Source organism: Thalassophryne amazonica, chromosome 16 (genome assembly GCF_902500255.1).
Source record: "Thalassophryne amazonica chromosome 16, fThaAma1.1, whole genome shotgun sequence".
Taxonomy (NCBI): domain Eukaryota; kingdom Metazoa; phylum Chordata; class Actinopteri; order Batrachoidiformes; family Batrachoididae; genus Thalassophryne; species Thalassophryne amazonica.
The window spans coordinates 56,805,068-56,824,628 of NC_047118.1; the positions used below are offsets into that span (position 1 = coordinate 56,805,068).

A 19,561-nucleotide genomic window follows, 5' to 3' on the forward strand; every position below is an offset into this window, starting at 1 on the left:
GTAAACACAACTTACCGCTGCAGGCTGGACATGCTCATGCATCGCCGACGGCGAAAAACACCTGCCGCTCCGTCCCGCTCATAAAAAAGAAAAGCGACCCCACACACACTGCTTTGTCAACTCTCTTTATTGTTAGAGACGTGCGTTGAACGTACTCCCTCCCTCCTCTTGCTACTGCCTCTGTACATTTTCACAAAAACGTAGTGGCCGTGGCATCCGCAGAAAACGTACGGTGGGTTGTGACCGGGGCTTTACTGGTTAGCACTAAGTGGTTTCCCTCCTCAAGGTCTGCTGAGAATGAGCAGACCAGGAGGGAAATGATGGCACCCATGTTGGAAAGCCTTCTGCCCTGCTCTCTTACAGTTTGTTGCGTTTACTCTGCTTAATTGCTTTTTTTACACCTATCGAGATGTGTCTGCTGTGCTGGTTTATGATTGCCAAATTCTCTTTAAAATTAAAGCTTCATCTGAGGCTTTACTGTCGTTGGATGGTTCACTGTTTGTTCGGCAAACACTTTGTCCTGTGCTGGTGGACGTTCCTCATCACCTGCGCCGACTGCCCGGTGTCTTTCTCCGAAGGGGCATGGTCAGAGGTAACACTCTGCAGGTGTTCGGGATACCGACATGGAACATCTAAACCGGCTGTCTTGTCTACCATCCCCCCCACTGAAGAAAGCGGCTTAGAAGACAGGGAAAATGTGCTGGTGCGCTCAGACTTGAGGCTTACTTCTTAGCCTTTTTGGCTGATTCTCGCCTTGGATTCGGACTTCTGCCCAGCATTTGATTGGTGGTGGATCCGCCCCATTTTCCCGAAGTCGTCGTCCCTGCTTGTACTGGTGGCTGGACCTTCTGCTCCCGCTTCGCTGTCAGCTTTAGGCCGGCAACCTCCACCAGCTGAGACGCGCTGCGTCATCAGCTGGCTCAGAGCAGAGCTTGAGCATAGCCCTGCTAAAAACTTCTTCACCTCCCGCAAACCGGATATCATGTGTGTGATGGAGACGTGGATCCATGCCGGTGACCATACGCCATTTTCTGAAGTCCTGCCCCAATTGTTCATTCTTTAGCTGGCCCCGCTCCACGGATAGTGGCGGCGCAGCCTCTGTGTTTAAAGCTGAACTTCAGTGCCATTTGTCTCAGCCTGCATTTGAGTCATAGCAGCTTGAGCTGCAGTTTTTTTGAACTGAATCTGTCATTCCCGTCCTTTGTGCCATTGTTTATCATCCACTGAAATATAATAAGGACTTTATAAGTGAGTTTGTGGACTTTCTGTCCGGGATCGTGGTGAAATACGATCTATTTTAATCTCTGGTGATTTTAATATGCATGTCTGTTGTGAATCCTGTCCTCTGGTCAAGGACTGATTGAGTCCTTTAATTTACCCAGTGTGCGTCTGTCCCGACATAAAAAGGGGCTTATTTTAGATCTTGTGTTGTCTTATGGTTTATCTGTCTCTATTAAGGAAATCTGTGCAAATCTGTATTTCCGATCAGCTACCTGTGCTGTATTCGGTGGATAAACCACCTGCCCCCGAGTGCCTCCAGTGCACAATTAAACCTTCAACTGCCACAGAGTTTTCCACTGTTTCTAATGATTCTTCTTTTTTGTGCACACTTGATGGAAAATGTGGTCTCAGTGCCGATGAGATTTTGTCAGTCTTTAACTCCACATGCATGGAAATCTTGGAACCGTGTCGCTCCTCTTAAGCCAAGGAGCTCTAAACCATGCCCACAGCTGTGGTTAATGAGCCAACGCACGCACTCAGACCGCGCATGTAGACGCGCTGAGAGAAAATGGAAATAATTCTCATTGTAATCTGGACAAATTCTTCATGGCTGTATGTTTGCTTATCACAAAAGCTGTCAAAGCAACCACATTTCTCTACTTAGTCAGAATAATTGCCATAAGCCTCAGGTCCTGTTCAATGTCTTGAACTCTCTTATTAATCCCAGTAATGTCTCCCCTCTTGTGCCAACGCCTACACTCTAATAATTTTTTTACAATTTTTTTTTTAAATCACAAACTGTCTGCCCTTAGACCAACTCATTCAGGTGTTGATTTTTCTCTGTTCTGTTGCCCTCGATCAGTTCAAGCCTTTGTCCTTCTCCCAGCTTTCTGACGTAATCAATCATCTGCGCCCTACAAATTGTTCTTAGATATTATGCCTCCTTGTCTCCTCAAGGAAGTTTTTGATTGCTGTGGGAGCCACTATTTGTTGCTGGTTAACACGTGTGCCTTAGTGTTTAACATGCTGTGGTGAAACCTTTAATTCTAAAGGAAAAATGGCTATTCTTCCATCCTTTCTAATTTTAGGCCTATATCTCAACTCCCCTTTTTATCTAAGGTGCTGGAGAGAGTGGTCTACATCCTGTTGCAGTCATTTTTAGCCCAGCCATAAACTTTATGAAAAGTTTCAGTCTGGCTTTGAACCCAGGACATAGCACCGAAACTGCTCTACGGAGAGTTTTTAATGATTTGATTTTTAGCTGCTGACTCAGGTAGTCCTGCCATCCTGATGCTTTTAGACTTGTCACCTGCCTTTGACACAGTGGAACACTGATTTCTGCTGCATCATCTCAAGCAGTGTCTGGGGATTACAGGCTCTGCTTTCCCATGGATCAGTTCTTACCTCACAGAGTGGAGTGTTTCTGTGCAGCGGGGCCACTTTTCTTCAGCTGTGACTCCACTGACCCGTGGAGTCCCTCAAGGCTCCATTCTAGGTCCTATTCTTTTCCTTTTGTAGATGGTGCCTCTCGGCGTATCTTTCAAAAATAACAAATATCTTCTATTGCCTTTGCCGATGATGTCCAAATATACGTGACACTAAGGTCATTAGGCACCGACGCAATGCAGCCATTATTGGATTGTATGAGTGAGGTCAAATCTTGGATGAGTGCTAACCTTCCATCCATCCATCCATTTTCTTCCGCTTTATCCGGAGTAGGGTCGCGGAGGCAACAGCTCAAGCAAAGCCGCCCAGACCTCCCAATCCACACACACCTCCCCCAGCTCCTCCGGAGGAACCCGGAGGCATTCCCAAGCCAGCTGCGAGACATAGTCCCTCCAGCATGTCCTGGGTCTTCCCGGGGGCCTCCACCTTAGTATTTCTTCTGTTTTCCTGTTGCTTAATGCTGACAAATTTACCTTATTTGCAGTCTTTAGGTAGCATGGCCCAAGCAGAGGGTCAACCTTTTGAGTCTGGTCTGCTTGAGGTTTCTTCCTCAATATCATCAGAGGGAGGTTTTTCCTTACCGCTGTTGCCTGTGTGCTTGCTGTAGGGGTTGGTAAGGTTAGACCTTACTTATGCATTGCACCTGAGGCAGTTTTGTTGTGATTTTGCGCTATATAAATAAAATAAAATTATTTCCTACTACTTTTTCTCTTATTTTACTTTAGCTTTTATATGTGTTATTGCCTGTTGTAATTTCATTGTTATTTTTAATTAATTTATTTACAATTGGGGCTAACTTGGTGCCCATTTTTAAAATTATGTACAGCACTTTGGTCGACTGCTGTCGTTTTAAAAGTGCTTTATAAATAAGGCTGAGATAGTCCCACATGCAGGGATGTAAAAAGTTTTAGCACATTTTCACCCAATCATGAAGTGACTTGCAGGAATGAAATAAAAAAAAAAAAATCTATCAAATGGCAGTGTTGTTCAGAATCTGTATGTGGATTGGAGTTAATATTCCAAGGATGAATCAGCATTTACTCAAATCCTCTGTAGTAATCCATTGTGTTGGGAGCCATCTGCCCGACTGCGCCAAGCAGTGGTAGTGCCACTGTACTGTGCAGTTTGCATAAAGTGGGATTTTATCTTTTAATTCCTAAATGTGACCATTTCTAGAAGGGCTTCTAGTGCAGAATAAGGCTCCAAAACTGCCTTAGCTACCCAACACCTGAAAATCTGAAGGTCTTAGGGTTACAGTTAGGGTCTAGGTTGCCAAACAGTTTGGAAGTTACAAAATCATGTTTTTTTTTTTCCTGCATTATCAGCTCTTTAATTTTGGGATTATTGTGGCGTACTTTTAGTCTCACATTTATTTTATTTAGTGCTTTGACTGCTGGGAAAGCCCTTAGTTACCACCATATATATATATTTGTTTTATATATATATATTTGTTTATATATATATATATTGTTTATATATATTGTGTGTAAGTCCCTTCGTCTGCTCCCTTGTTTGCACTCTGAGTCGCCACAGCAAATCCAAGGTGGATCTGCATGTTGAATTGGCACAGGTTTTACGCTGGATGCCCTTCCTGACGCAAGTCAGGGGTGGGATTTGAACCCGGAACCTTCTGCACTGAAACCAAGCGCATTAACCACTTGGCTACCACCCCTGCCATATATATATTACAGAACTGAACCTACATCATGAGAGAACTCAACAACACAAGATTTCCAAATGTGCCCAATGTTGTGGTCCAGGAAGGCAAGTATGGTTCAAACTCCAAAACTGATGCATTTCAAAAAAAATTAAACAACCCCAATCCATGCAAAAAAAAAAAAAAAAAAAAAGCACAATCGTTTGCCAGGTTGCTAGGCAGCTGAGACAATTCTTCCAACACCAGATGCCTCCAACACCCTTCCAGAAATGTTAGCCAGCTGCAGAAGTGCAAAAACTAAACAAACAAAAACGCAAGTTTGCCCCATTTTATATACACTATGTGGTTTGGAACATGTGCGGGATTCTAGTATACGTTTGTGCAAGATTTTATTCAGCCTTTACGTAAAACTGAGTGTTCTCTGGACAAACCTGGAAAATGTGCGCAGCTGTGTGGAGGTGCGATCAATGTTAACTGATTAAGTAATCAACACAGACTTTGGCGTCTCTTTGTATCGCACAAACTAAGAAGCCTCGAAGAGCATTCCCCCACTGTCAATAATAATAATAATAATAATAATAATATCCGTCCCACATGTATCCGTAAAAAAAAGTTTAGATATTTCATTACAAACTGCTCCAAACTTTTTTTTTGCTTAAGAACTGAACGGTACCTTGTAGACATTCTCCGTCAAACGGTGAACCTCATCGGTGCGAGACATCGTCAGATCTTCAGCCAGGACCATAAACGATTTTTCCTTGAAAAGTTTATCCAAGCGAAAAAGGTAACCGGTTAAATAAGCGACTTAAATAGGCGGGGGTGAAGAAAACGCCAAAGCACCCGCCTGTGAGAGCGAGACGACGCCACACTCCCGAAACCCCACTCCAACTGAACACACCTTCTGTGTCCGCGGATGACAGGCGGCGCTCGTGCTGCCTTCACGGACTCAAACAAAGCTCCGTTTTCTCATTATCTACTGCCATCGCGGTTCTTTTCCCTTGTTTTTAAAATAGTGATGCTTTGTAAGGTAACCCATGGTAATATGTGCAGGCAGCCTCACAATGTAATTATTATTTTCATACTTGAAAGCCTCTAAAGATGCACTTTCGTTCCTGAAGCTATATTCACATTATAGGTTGAAGTGACCTGCTACATCAGTTTTTTTTTTCTGTGAGTACGGTTTACATATGAATTATACATAACTATATATTAACTACATTCAAACAGTTAACACATTGCAGAAGACCTTTTTTTTGTTTGTTTATTTTTGTTGCTTGTTTCGTAAGGCTACAAATATGCTGTTTGATCATTCCTGTGGAAATAGCCAAAGACCAAACAAATTTGTGACCACAATGGTTCCAATGACACTACAGGGGAACATCCTCTGAAATCACCTTTTATTTTTGATAAATGTATTTATTGCTAACACTTTTTTTCTCACAGTCAGTCGTTCACATTTATTGACCTGATGTTTATTTTCATATACTGGCATGCAAAAAAATTCATAACAAAGGTCCACCACTGCCATAGCCACATTCACATTACCAGTTAAAGTGACCTAAATTGAATGTTTTCCCCCTACAGAATGTTACACAAATGTGATCTTTTCTGAGCAGTACAAACATAGCAAATCTGTTTTTGTTTTTTGTTGTTGCTTGTTGCTGTTGTTTTTTACTTCATCTGATTTGAGTCACAAGCACACGTGCACCAAGATTTGATTTTCATGAACACAGGAAATATATTCTCATGTGAGTTTTCATTTGTGCTAAGAAATATAAATTAGATTCAGGTGGTAATGCGAACACAACCCCTGCAAATAACTGATTAACATCACTTTAAGCATCGGGACAAGTCAGTGAAACCACCTGGTGGAATCAGTGGTTGCAAAGAAAACCTGCACCCTCTTGGCCCTTTCTGGAATGTCTTTGGACACTACTGAGTTAAGCGAAGGGCTTGAGACTCGAGGGCCCTCAGTTCAAATCCCCACCAAACTGCTAAATCATTAAGGACCCTTGGGCAAGGTTATCAATTGTTCCAGTTACTCCCGGCGTGCAACTGATTGCCTTGCATGGCAGCATCCTGACACTGGCGAATGTGAGCCATCAATGTAAAGTTCTTATATAGTAAATACAGTCTATTAACCATTTGAATCATTGCATTATTTATATTTTTTTAAATCCTTGGCCTGCAAACAGTTTTTGTTGTAGAAATACACTATAATTTTCAAGCAAGTCTGCAAAATTATAGATTTTTTTTCAATAAGAAATTTGTGTTAATTTGTGTATGTTAAATGTTAATTTAACATACAGAAAGCTGCAACTATAGTGCATCTGGAAACTATTCACAGTGCTTCACTTTTCCCACATTTTGTGACATTACAGCGTTATTCCAAAATGGATGAAAATTTTTTTTTCCTCAAAATTATACACACAATACCCCATAATGAAAATGTGGAAAAAGGTTTTGAGGTCTTGAGGAAAAAAAAAAGAAAAAATAAATCATAGCCTTTGCCATGAAGCTCAAAATTGAGCTCAGGTGGATCCTGTTTCCACTGATCCTTGAGATGTTTCTACAGCTTAACTGGAGTCCACCTGGGGTAAATTCAGTTGATTGGACATGATTTGGAAAGGCACACACCTGTCTACATATAAGGTCCCACAGTTGACAGTGCATGTCAGAGCACAAACCAAGCATGATGTTGGGAAAGTGTAGTGACACGGACCCACAACAGGGGGCGCAAATGAACGGTCAATAGATGAGCCAAAATATAACAATTTAATGTTGTGAATGTGCACAACGAACATACAATCTCAGAATATAACAGTCAATACACAAAGGTGACGTGTGGGCAGGCTCGAGGATAGAAGACGTCTGTCCTGAGAAGAGTCGGAACCACACGATTTCCGCCGCCACAGAACCTGGTGAATACTGGAGCCGCCAAGTCCCGAATTCCCAGGTGATCACCGTCCCGACTGTCGGATCTGGTACTGCTGGCGAAGAACAAAGACAGTCAAGTGTGGGTGTGTGTACACCCAGTAACAATAACGGTGGGAATGCCACCTCCACCTCTCACACAATAACTTGCAGAGTACTGAAGATTCCTCAGGGAAAAGAGTGCCTTCTAGCGCTCTCTCAGCTTCCACTGACAGCGGTACCGGTACTCCTGCAAACACTCACAATATACAAACAATATTGCAAAACGGCTGAGGATATTACCTCCAATGAAGTATGATATCTCGGCAACGAGGTGGAGATGACGTCTGGTCTTTATGGAGTGAGATGCTGTTGAGTAGATGGGTGACAGCTGTCAAGAGGTAATGAGTGACAGCTGTCACCCCGGCTGTGTCCATGGCGGCAGCGCCCTCTCGCCTGAAGCCTGCACTTCAGGCAGAGCGCCCACTGGTGGTGGGCCAGCAGTACCTCCTCTTCTGGCGGCCCACACACAACACATGAAGTCAAAGGAATTGTCTGTAGACCTCTGAGACAGGATTGTCTTGAGGCACAAATCTGAGGAAGGGTACAGAAACATTTCTACTGCTCTGAAGGTCCCAGTGAGCACAGTGGCCTCCATCATCCGTAAATGGAAGAAGTTCTCATCCACCAGGAATCTTTCTAGAGCTGGCTGCCTGTCTAAACTGAGCGATTGGGGGAGAACGGCCTTAGTCAGGGAGGTGACCAAGAACCTGATGGCCACTCTGTCAGAGCTCCAGCAATCCTCTGTGGCGAGAGGAGAACCTTGCAGAAGGACAACCGTCTCTGCAGCAATCCACCAATCAGGCTTGTATGGTAGAGTAGCCAGACGGAAACCACTCCTTAGCAAAAGGCACCTGGCAGTCCGCCTGGAGTTTGCCCAAAGGCACCTGATGGATTCTCTGACCATGAGAAACAAAATTCTCTGGTATGATAAGAGAAAGATTGAACTCTTTGAATGCCAGGTGTCAAGTTCGGACGAAACCAGTGAAGCATGGTGGTGACAGCATCATGCTGTTGGGATGTTTCGCAGTGGCAGGAACTTGGAGACTAGTCAGGATTGAAGGAAAGATGAATGCAGCAATGTACAGAGACATCCTGGATGAAAACCTGCTCCAGAGCGCTCTTGAACTCAGACTGGGGCGACAGTTCACATTCAGCAGGACAGTGACCCTCAGCACACAGCCAAAATATCAAAGGAGTTGCTTCAGGACAACTCTGTGAATGTCCTTGAGTGGCCCAGCCAGAGCCCAGACCTGAATCTGATTAAACATCTCTGGAGAGATCTGAAAATGTCTGTGCACCAACACTCCCCACCCAACCTGATGGAGCTTGAGAGGTGCTGCAAAGAGGAATGAGCAAAACTGCCCAAAGATAGGTGTGCCAAGCTTGTGGCATCATATTCAAAAAGACTTGAGGCTGTAATTGCTGCCAAAGGTATTGAGCAAAGGGTGTGAATACTTATGTTCGCGTGATTTCTTAGTTTTTATTTTTTATTTTCAACAAATTTAGAAAAATTTCAAAAAAAGTTATTCATGTTGTCATTATGGGGTGTTGTGAGTAGAATTCTGAGGAAAAAAAATGCATTTAATCCATTTTGGAATAAGGCTATAACATGACAAAATGTGGAAAAAGTGAAGTGCTGTAAATACTTTCTGGATGCACTGTAACTGTGCAACCAATTATCATAAACACATTTACTGTGACCTTCCAATCTGCAGCACCTTAATAATTTTTTTAAATATTACAAGTAAAGTGAACCTTCAATACAGACTAATTCCTTCATCCAACAGACAAAGGAGGGGGAGGTGTGTTTGTGGATGCTAAACACTTAAAAAGTGGCTTTTGGTTCATAATTTATTAATTTTGTGGCACAATTCTTCAACTAAAAGAATAGTTGGCTAAATGAGGTTGTGATTTAATTTTATTTTTTATTATCTTCTGTTCAAAATGCGAGTGGTTTTGTATCTCACCATATAGCATTCTTGCTTTGTGATGTCACATGGGCCTGACATGGAAAAGTCAGAATACAGGCTGCTCTGCACTGTTGGGATTATTGCAGTACCTGAGCTATGCTCCTGCTGATTATCCTACCAGTGTTAAGCTGCATTTTCCTCCCAATTATAACCTGAAAGCAATATTTCCAGCTCTCAATAAAATGGGAGAATACAGAGACATGCTGTTCAACCGCAGCTGTACAGTGATGTTTGAATGAATGTGAAGCCTTGAGCCTTTACATGCTTGCATTTGTTTTGGTTTTTTTTTTGCATCTATTGAAGAAGAAAAAGGGAGGGGGGTTCTCTGATAAATTTTTTTTACAGCCATCTTTCTTCAGACAAGTCAGAGGATAACTCCAGAAGTTCACCAAAATCAATCAAGAAATAGAAATGGCATGAAAATGTATGGTTCTTCTTCCTAGAATAGACCATTTTCAAAAACAGAGTGAGTGTGCTTGGAGACAAGAGAGGGAAGCCATCAAAACCACCATGACAACCCTGAAGGACTGATAGATTCTCTGGCTGTTAGTGGAGAGACTGTGCACACAGCAATTTTTGTTTGTTGCACAAATGGTCACATCTTCATGGTGGAGTGGAATAGAATCTATATATATTTTTTAAAAGAAGACAGATCAAATCTAGGCTAGAGTTTCCCTTTGCCTTCTGGCAAACTGTAGCTGAAATTTCTGATGAAAATCCTTTTCAGTTCTATTCTGCCATGAAGCTGTGAATCTGGTGGAGTAACAAAAGCCACAGAAACCTCTGAGACCATCAGTTGCTGTAGGTGTCCTGGTGGCTTCCCTCACTCGTCTCCTTTATCACACACAGTTTTTGAAGATATATATTTATACACTCCAACCAGGTTTTAAACGTTGAGAAACATTCAGAGAGTTGGAAAAGTTCCATTTAATGGCATGAGAAAAAAAGTTGAAGCCCAAAGGTTCATATAGTTTAATGCAGGTACACAAACCTATTATTATCCCAATTTAGAGGAAATGTGCATTGTGCATATAACAATTACTTACAAATGTTGTCATCTCCCCAAAAAACACCAATAACCATAACCCTATTTAACCCTGAGTTTGTCCTGTAATTTGTTTACTTAAAATAAAAGCCTGCTGGTGTCAAATTAGACTGTAGTACGGTGGCTGAGAAAGGTCACAAGACTTCCAAATTAAGTCATCACGAGCACAAGCATAAAAAACAAACACGGGGGGCTTCCTGCATCAATTGAACAACAGGTATGTCCATAAAAAAAAAAAATTCTTGCAAACAGATCACAAATATAACCTACAGCACAAACAACTAAATTGATAGTGTTTCCATAGTTTAAGGCAAAATATTTAGGTGTTTTAAGCCTTTTTTTTATCCCAGTCTGAATGAAATTTAAGACCAACAATGGTAAAGTGTGTGTGTATAGTGCAGTTTGGTAACAGATTCCCCCCCCCCCCCCCCTTTTTTTTTTTTCAATGAGTAAAATAGGTTGATTCCTATTGTTTTTAAAGCACAAATGTGTTTGGACATGTGCAACGGTTTGCCACTCCCTTTTTGAGACATTGCTCCCTCCAGACAGGTGTGGCATGTTGTAGCACTTTTGAAAGAACATGGCCAATACTCAGACAATTCTTGTACTGGGGATGATACAAGGCCACCCCAAAAATGTTCTGAAATGTCAGACATTACAACGCTACACATAAGAAGTCATGAGGGAGCGTGCCATTGGTGTGCTTAGTGCTGGGATGTCGACTGGAGCTGTTGATGCAAAGTGTAATGTCAACATCATCAGCCATATGAGATGTCAATTTTGACAATTTCGGACAATGACCAATGGACCACAACCCAGCTCAGGATCAGCTCAGGATATCCGTCAGGCCTTGAAACAATGTGAGGACAAACTGTTCCAAATATCAGAGACATTCCTGCTCCTCTTAAAAGCTCTGCAGCGAGAGCAGGTTTGACAAGTCTGCAGCTTGTTTACTTCTTCTCACTTGGGCAAACTTTCCCCCTCACTGCCACTGCAAAACCACTTCAAAATTTAATAAAGAACACGGCAACAATTCTGCAAGCAAGGCTGCAAAGTAAATCAAAATGACACATCGCATAACACATGCGAACCTACAGTATGCATTTAAAAAGTGTAACACTGCATTTTACAACAGTGTGTCCAAGTGTGAATTTCAAGCACCTGTAAGGCAGAGTATAACGTAAACGAGTGAATATGGTGTGCACAATCACTTTAAATAAGTAAACACGTAATAAGTAAATAGTGTGAAGCAGCCCGGAGGAGGAGGAAGAATCACGGGGAGTGACTCCTAACAAGCAGTGAATACAATGTTCTCCATGACTTCTCAGCTTTGGCAGTAGGTCAGATCCCCTGGGAGGAGCAGGGACTGTCTAATGCCCATCAGTGAACCGAGCTGTCAGCGATCCGATGAAGCGCTTCCACCCAGAGGCAGAGCACCAGAGCTGGATGAATAAGAAGCATACCCTCCATAGACAGGTTCAGGATCCTAGTCTGATGTACCCACACTAATAAGTTCAAAACCATGTTTTTCCAAACAGGCATCCTGGAGGCCTTATAAAGGTATGAAAGCTTGCCATCGAAGGGCCACATCTATATATCCAGGGCTTGACAATAAGGCAATTTATGCACTGGCCCACAGGGCCAGTAGAATTTGAAAGTTACTGGTCCAGATGAAAATATCACTGGCCCATACTTTCACGCCCGTGCCGAACCAGGGGGTAACCGATATGAATTTTTTAAATCAACACTCAGACATTATAATTGTTTCCTTAATGCAAAAACACTTGAAAACACATATTCTTATACTACATGATAAAACCTTAAAGTGAGTCAACTTTGAAAAAATGTCGGTAGGTAACTGATATGAATTTTTTCAACACTCAGACATTAATACAAAAATAAATTTCTTGATCATTTACAAAATTAAATGTTAAATTTCATACCAAGCTCCCTTGCTAATGTTGTCACCGTGGGATTTCCACAAGGGCATACAGATTGGACTTTTAAACTGGCGTATGAAATCATACCACACTGTCTACCAGGACTTGATATATTACACTTGTCAGCATATTCTGGCATGGCCCTACAAGTTCCACAGAAGAGAACCTCACTCTCCTCATCACACTGCAGCCATGGCCATCTTTTCTTCCAGGAAGCTTGCCAAGTTTCCTCACCCTTTTCTTCTCATATTCAGCATCAGTAGCCTTCCTCTTCTGTGCTTGTTTGAGGGTGATAGCTGTTCTTTCCTTTGCTTCGCTGGTTTCTGCCCAGGGGCAGGAGGTTTCAAGAAAATTCATAATATTCACTGCGATCGATCTTGCGTAAACGAAAATGATGCGTCGATGTTGAAGCGAAATTTGCGCCACATCAGAAGATGCTCCTGCAGACGAAGTTTGTCTGCACTTTGCAATGTTCGGAACATCGCAAAGTGGCGCAACATGTCCTGTCTCTGGTAGCAGCCTGTGAGCAGGACTTATGTCTTTTGTCCTTTATTTCACAATTATGACAAGAGTTTTTGGAGCAAGCAGCAGCCCCACAGCAGCGGGAGTGGAGTTTCTTTCTCTTTTTATTGACGTGCGCAGCGCGTGCGAATCGTCTGTGTAGATTATTTTACTTATTAAGTACTCAGATGTATAATAAAACAAATGGTGACTGGTTTCTAACACAAATATGACAGTTTTTTGGGAAAGAGCGAGGAGCACCGGGGCGAATTTTCGCAGCAAAAGCAGAGCGACACACCGGGTGAAGGAGGCACGTCCGTCGCCACGCGACCCCCGTGAATTTATAGCGTGTGATCGCGCCCGGTGTGAACGCGGCATTAGACTAATAAATTTGGCCAAAGTGATGTTAATTCTTACTGGCCCGTACGGACCAGTGAAATATGAACTTCACTGGCCCGTGGTGGCCCGGAACGTGTAAAAAAGGCCGCCGGGCCATCGGACCAGTGCTATTGTCGAGCCCAGATATCTAAATGTTGGAAATCTCACTGTGACGCCTGACGTAACTACAGGTCTCTGAGCAAGCCCATAAAATGACACCAGAGAAACAAAAGCTCTTAAGAGGGATTTAAAGATATTGAAGGGATCATTGTCCATTGCGACCAATCCTGTTTGTGATTTTCATGGACAAGATTACAAGGTGAGCAGCACGGTGGCTTGGTGGTTAGCACTGTTGCCTCACAGCGAGAAGGTCATGGGTTTGATTCCCGCCTGTGGCCCTTTTGTGTGGCGTTTGCGTGGGTTCCTCCCACATCCAAAGACACGCAGGTTAGTTGGATGTGAAACTTAAATTGTCCATAGGTGTGCGTGCAGGTGTGAATGTGTTTGACTGTATTTGGCCCTGCGACAGACTGGCGTGTTGTCCAGGGTGTACCCCGCCTCACGCACTATGACTGCTGGCATAGTGCTCCAGCCCCCCACGACCCTTAATTAGACTAAGCAGCTGAAGATGAGAGAGTGAGATTTCAAGGCACAGTCAGAGACATCTCAATTGACAACCTCAGAATAGCACCCCTGCTTTATGATATGGTTCTATTGATGGTTCCGGTCAACTCCCTATGGAGGTCTTCCAGGCACGTCCAACTGGAGGGAGGCTTTGAGAAGACCAAGACATGCTGGAGGGATTACATCCCCCATCTGGCTTAGGAACACCTAGGGATTCCCCAGTAAGAGTGTGTAGGGCTAACCAAGGGCAGAGAATAGGGTAGCGCAGTCTCGTTTGACCCTGCGTGATATTGCGGGACTTGATCACTTATGGGGACAGTCACTCCCGTTGCGTAATAAATGCACAGCATAACTTCACAAGGGAAAGTGATTTGTTTTTGGCTGCAATCACCGAAGCAGTCGGAAAAAGTGCACTTTTTTCGGTTCTCACTGGAGAAGGGAAGACAAGGCAAATGTGAGATGTGGTGTCCGTAAGTGTTAGCGTACACAGCTAACCAGAGTGGCTGTGTTCTCTAACGCTGCACTACTGCCTCGACACGTTTGAGTTCTGGGTCATATAAAAAAAAAAAAAAAAACTGCAACACATGTCCACTTTCCACGCATCATCACTTTTTCTTTGCATTTTCACTTTGCGTGTAATCTGCCCAAAAACTCAGAGAAAGTGTTCTATTTCTGTCCCAGGAAGTAGAGAAATTACATCATATGCATCATATTTTACCCCTTCAGCGCTCACCCTCAAACAAGACTGCACTGCCCAATTGGGTGATGCACAACATGGTCTGCTACCATGTCTACAGGCATTGTGCTATGCGGCATCAAGTTTGTAATATCACAGTAATTGTTCAGAGCATTATTTGACCAGTAGATGTCAGTCATTACAAGTGAGCTCTTAAATCAGGTTTAAAGTAATGAAAGCCAGGAGGCTCAATAAAGTGAACCATCTATTTAATGAGGCTTTATCACATAATGTTCATTAATATGAAAACATTAGTGCCACATTCAATCTTCCAAGAGATGCTACAAGCACACGCTCCATTAATATTTTAAAAAGCACACGATCGTATGTGTTTTGAAACAAGGTTCGGTCAGATCGGCACACAGAAATGATCACACAGACTGCATTTTGCTAGAACAAACAGGCGTATATTTATTCCCCACAAAAGCAGTTACATCAAACACAAGTGGTTGCAGCGCATAAAATATCTCTTCTCTCTTACCGTGACGCCTTTAAGGTGGAGAGCCAAGACCTTTCGGTAGAGTGCGCTTGTCAACCGGCTGGGCAATTCGTACGAAACCCGCAGCAGACTCTATCGGAGCATGGCTCTGCCCCCTCTTTTCTAGTGTGTGCGCGAAGGGAGGGCGAGTGGCCATCTCAAACTCTCTGGCGCACATAATTCCTTTAATCAACAGGCACAAAAGGTATTTCCTCTTGCAAAAACATAACCCCAGCTCTTCCCTCCCAGTTCAGAATGACCCCCAGCATGCTTCACTCCCAGTCGTAGTGGCTACAAAACAAAGTTGTGCAATCAGTGTAATAATAAAAAGTACATCATTAGGGTTACTTTAAGACAGGGGCAAAACAACATAATCTTTCTCCACACAGTATGTGTTCTCACTTTTCACTGAAAGAGCATTCCGAGATTCGTGAAGAAAGCCGATCAAGAAGTTGCACTGATTGGACGCATAAATATAAAGTCATTCTTCCAGTTGAGTTCCACATTAGCAATGCAGAGAATATAAAGAATTTCACCACTTTAAATTCAAGATCCTCAGACTCAGACAGATTAAGAGCACCCACTGTCCGAACAGCTTTTATACTTGTCCCGGCCAATTTGGCTCACGTCAATACCAAGCGGCAACACTCGACAACACGTACTTTGACCCTAACCCTGAAGTGCCGTTTCTAGACTGGCTGCTTGAGGCTGGCTCCAAACAGAGCACATTCTCAAATAAAACCATTTTAAAATGTCCAAATTTAGGGCAGAAATAAATACGTTTACAGCCTGGTAAAGTTTTTGATTTCACTAGATAGTTTCCTCCTCCATGACAACTGTACGGGGGGAGGAGAATTTCTCTAACTTCTTAGTTTAAGAAAATGTAATTCATAAAGTTCTGGGCGTGGTTGCTTTGAGTGACAGGGGCTGAGCCCAGTGACGACTCCTCTCGTAGCCTCCGATCATAACTCTGTTAACTCGATGCAGACCCACTCAGTGTTTTGTTGCCATGTGTGTTTGGAGTATTTTATTACAAAACCTAGAACAATACAGCTTGTTGTGCAGTAAAATGTCTTAACAGATCATTTAAGACATCTCTGTTGCAATATTCTCACTGACTGAAACTCCTGTCTTATTGAAATGTTGTATGCTAACAGCATTGGCACTTTTAGCAGCTGTCAGTTTCCTGTTTTGTTAGGTCCATTTAATGTACAATTACTGAGGAACTATGTGGTTCATAACTTTTAATATCTACATCAAAGTAAATTGTTAGAACCACCACACAGTCCCCAAAAATATGATTTAATAAACACCTGAACCAGCTTGTTAACTGGTGCTTTGGACTCAAAGAGGGGCATGTTCAGGCTTTTCTCAACATGTAGAGCCACCACGCCCCTCCCCTTTATGTATTAATAAGTTCATTGTGAATCAGTGTGGGCGGGGCTCTCAACATCATGGCAAAGCACAGACAAGGATCTCATTTCAGCTGTTCCGAGTCTATAGAAAACCAATGAATGACTTCACGCAGGCTCTTTCCACACACACACACACACACACACACACACACACACACACACACACACACACACACACACACACACACACACACACACACACACTCTATGATTAATACTGCATAGCTGACGAGGAGTTTTTGTTGGCCGCTTCCACTTTTGTTTGTGGTTACAACAGTGGATCATCCATGAATCACCAGGTGACACCAAGATGGACATGTCCAGACCACAAGGGTTTATTGGCACAAGTTTAATGCCAGTTGCTCTTCCTGACATAACTCCAGATGAACATGGAGACTGGAGCACAGGTACCTTTAAACCAGGGACCTTCTTGTTGGGAGACGAGGGCACTACCACTGTGGGACCACACCCCATGTACACTTTACATTTATTATGTTGTGGATTGAGGAGTGCTTGGCTTTAGTAGGGGTACACACTCCTGTTTTCTACTTTTGTTCTTTGATTGCTTATTTGTCCCTCTTGGCCAGGCAGACCCCGGTCAGTAGCTGTGGTTGGAATTCAAAAATTAGCATAAAAGATGACAGAACACCTGAAGAGCACAAAACCATCAGAAAAAGCACGTTGATCTACATCACTCATTGGCTCCAAAAGAAGCCACAGTGAGCAACTCTGCTCATTTGACCCTTGATATAGACGCCCTCCTCCTGGCTCGCTGCTTTGGCCTCTTGTTAAAGAAAAGCTAATATGGCTGAGGTTCCAAGGGCAGCCAAAAGCAGAACACTATTTAAGGGCCATTATGTGCAAATGCAGTAAAATAATCAGAGACTTCCTTGAATGGAGCATTAGGCAACTGGGATCTAATCACAACAGAAACTGGATTGAAAGATCACAATGTGGTCGCTGGGTGTGGTATCTTCATAACGTCAGGTTTTGTTAACATTCCATAAGACAAACTAAAAGGCTGACAAAGAGAAGCATTTGATCACATGCAATCAAGACGTGTATGCAAAGTTCACCTTTTTATGCAGAACTGGTTTTAAGGTCGAAATCCCTATAGGGCAAATATTTGCACTCATGTTGCAACAGCTCCCAAACCTTCCCAGCTGCTAAAAAGACCAAACATGGAATGCAGGACAACCATTGCAGCAAAAACACTGCAGAAATCCCAGAAACCTGAAAGCTCTATCAATAAATCCAACAGATACCCAAAAGAACAGCTGGAGGACTGGAATATGTTTATGGGAACAGTTTGAGTGAGTCACTTCAAGCATGGTGCCAATGTTCGGTAAAATGTTAATTATTACCTCTGCTAAGGAGGTTGTTTGATTACAACTGTCCGTTTGTGTTGTGAAAGTGTTGGAACACGGACCCACAACAGGGGGCGCAATGAACGGACAATGGAGAAAGTAAATAACAAGATTTACTACTGAACAAGCAAGAGTAATACAACAAACACAATTTAGGGTCGAATCCGCTGGTGTCGTGTGGGCAGGCTCGAAGGTAGGAGACGTCCGTCTCAGTCGAACCGGAACCACCCAGATCTCCTCTGCACCGAACCCTGGAAATACTGGAACCGCCAAGTCCCGACTTCCCATGTGGCCACTGCCTCCGCTCGTCGGATCCGGTACTGCTGGCAGGAGAGAGCAACAACACACAGGAGTGGATGAACGCACCCAGTTACAGAGAGGGGAGAAGCCGTCTCCACCTCTTGACAAAGTTCAGCAGGAAGGTGAGTACTTATCCAAGGACTAAGGTTCTTAGTAGTCACCAGTCCTGAAAACAGTTTTGACAGTCTTAAGTAATAATGCAAAGTATACCTGCAGAGAATACTACCTTGGTCTTAGGTGATATCTCGGCACTGAGGTGGAGACGCCGTCCTCCTGATATACCTCGGTGCTGAGTGGAAACAGCTGTGTTTGGTGATGGGTGACAGCTGTCACCCAGATTACTCCCATGATGCGGCAGCGCCCTCTGGTGCCTGGAGCCCGCACTCCAGGCAGGGCGCCCTCTGGTGGTGGTGGGCCAGCAGTACCTCCTCTTCAGCGGCCCACACAACAGTTTGTTGCCGGAACTGCTCAACTCATTTTAAGATGATTTTAGTAAAACGTGGTGAGATGAGATCATCATATAGGAAGGAATAATTATATTTAGGATATGAATTCTGGACTATCCATCCTATCTTGTCTATGGCTGATGCTGAGACCCTGATACATGCATTCGTTTCCTCTAGATTGGATTATTGCAATGGTTTATTTTCTGGGTTGCTGCAGTCCAGAATCAGGGGGTCTTCAATTGCTTCAAAATGCCGCTGCCAGACTCTTGACACGAAGAAGAAGGTTTGACCACATTACTCCCATTTTGCTGTCTCTTCACTGGCTGCCTGTCTCTGCGAGATCAGATTTTAAGGTCCTGCTACTGGCCTATAAAGTTGTTCATGGACTGGCACCACCCTACTTGGCAGATCTACTTGAGCCCTACGTACCGGCCCAGGCTCTGCACTCAGAATGCAGGATTGCTCTGTGTCCCTAGGGTGAATAAAAAGTCCATGGAACATAGAGCTTTCTCCTATCATGCCCCAGTCCTGTGGAATGATCTCCCTGTTTTAGTGAGGCAGTGAGACTCTGTGGAGACTTTTGAGTCATATTTGAAGAAGCGTTTGTTTGCTTTTTTATATGATTAATATATTGTTTACTATGCTTTTATTCTTTTTTTTTACCTTTTTAAATCATTTTTAACCTTTTCATCATGCTATTTAATTTTTTTTAATTGAATTTGTTTTGTTTTTTATAGCGGGGGAGTTTATGTGAAGTGCCTTGAGATGACGCTCTTGTGATTTGGCGCTCTATAAGTTTAATAAATTGAATTGGACTATAAGCTTTTGTGAGAAGGGAATTATGTAATGTTTTAATTTGAGAATGACTGACAGAATTTTTATGTTTGGGGGTACGAGAGATACAAGTATAGGGAATTTTTTTTTAAATAATAATAATAAAAAAGTAATGATTCCCAACATTTCCTTATCAACCCAAGATGGCAAAGAAATGTGATTGAGGCTTGATGTTTTACAGTTTAAACATGAACTTCACTATAAATATCAAGAAATATAACCAGCAA

At 43.0% G+C, this 19,561-nt stretch overlaps 1 protein-coding gene across 7 annotated transcripts in view; it reads right to left on the reverse strand.

Moving 5' to 3' along the window:
* baiap2a (BAR/IMD domain containing adaptor protein 2a) overlaps positions 1–19,561 on the reverse strand; it is a 243,980-nt gene that overhangs the window by 216,611 nt on the left and 7,808 nt on the right. For 2 of the 7 annotated variants that reach the window (XM_034191132.1, XM_034191128.1), the window contains exon 1: positions 4,998–5,204. The exons of the other annotated variants lie outside the window; for them this stretch is intronic. In XM_034191132.1, the coding sequence (XP_034047023.1) occupies positions 4,998–5,069 (72 nt within the window). In that variant the 5' untranslated portion in view covers positions 5,070–5,204. Of the gene's footprint in view, positions 1–4,997; positions 5,205–19,561 lie in introns of those variants that run through there. 7 annotated transcript variants of the gene reach the window in all.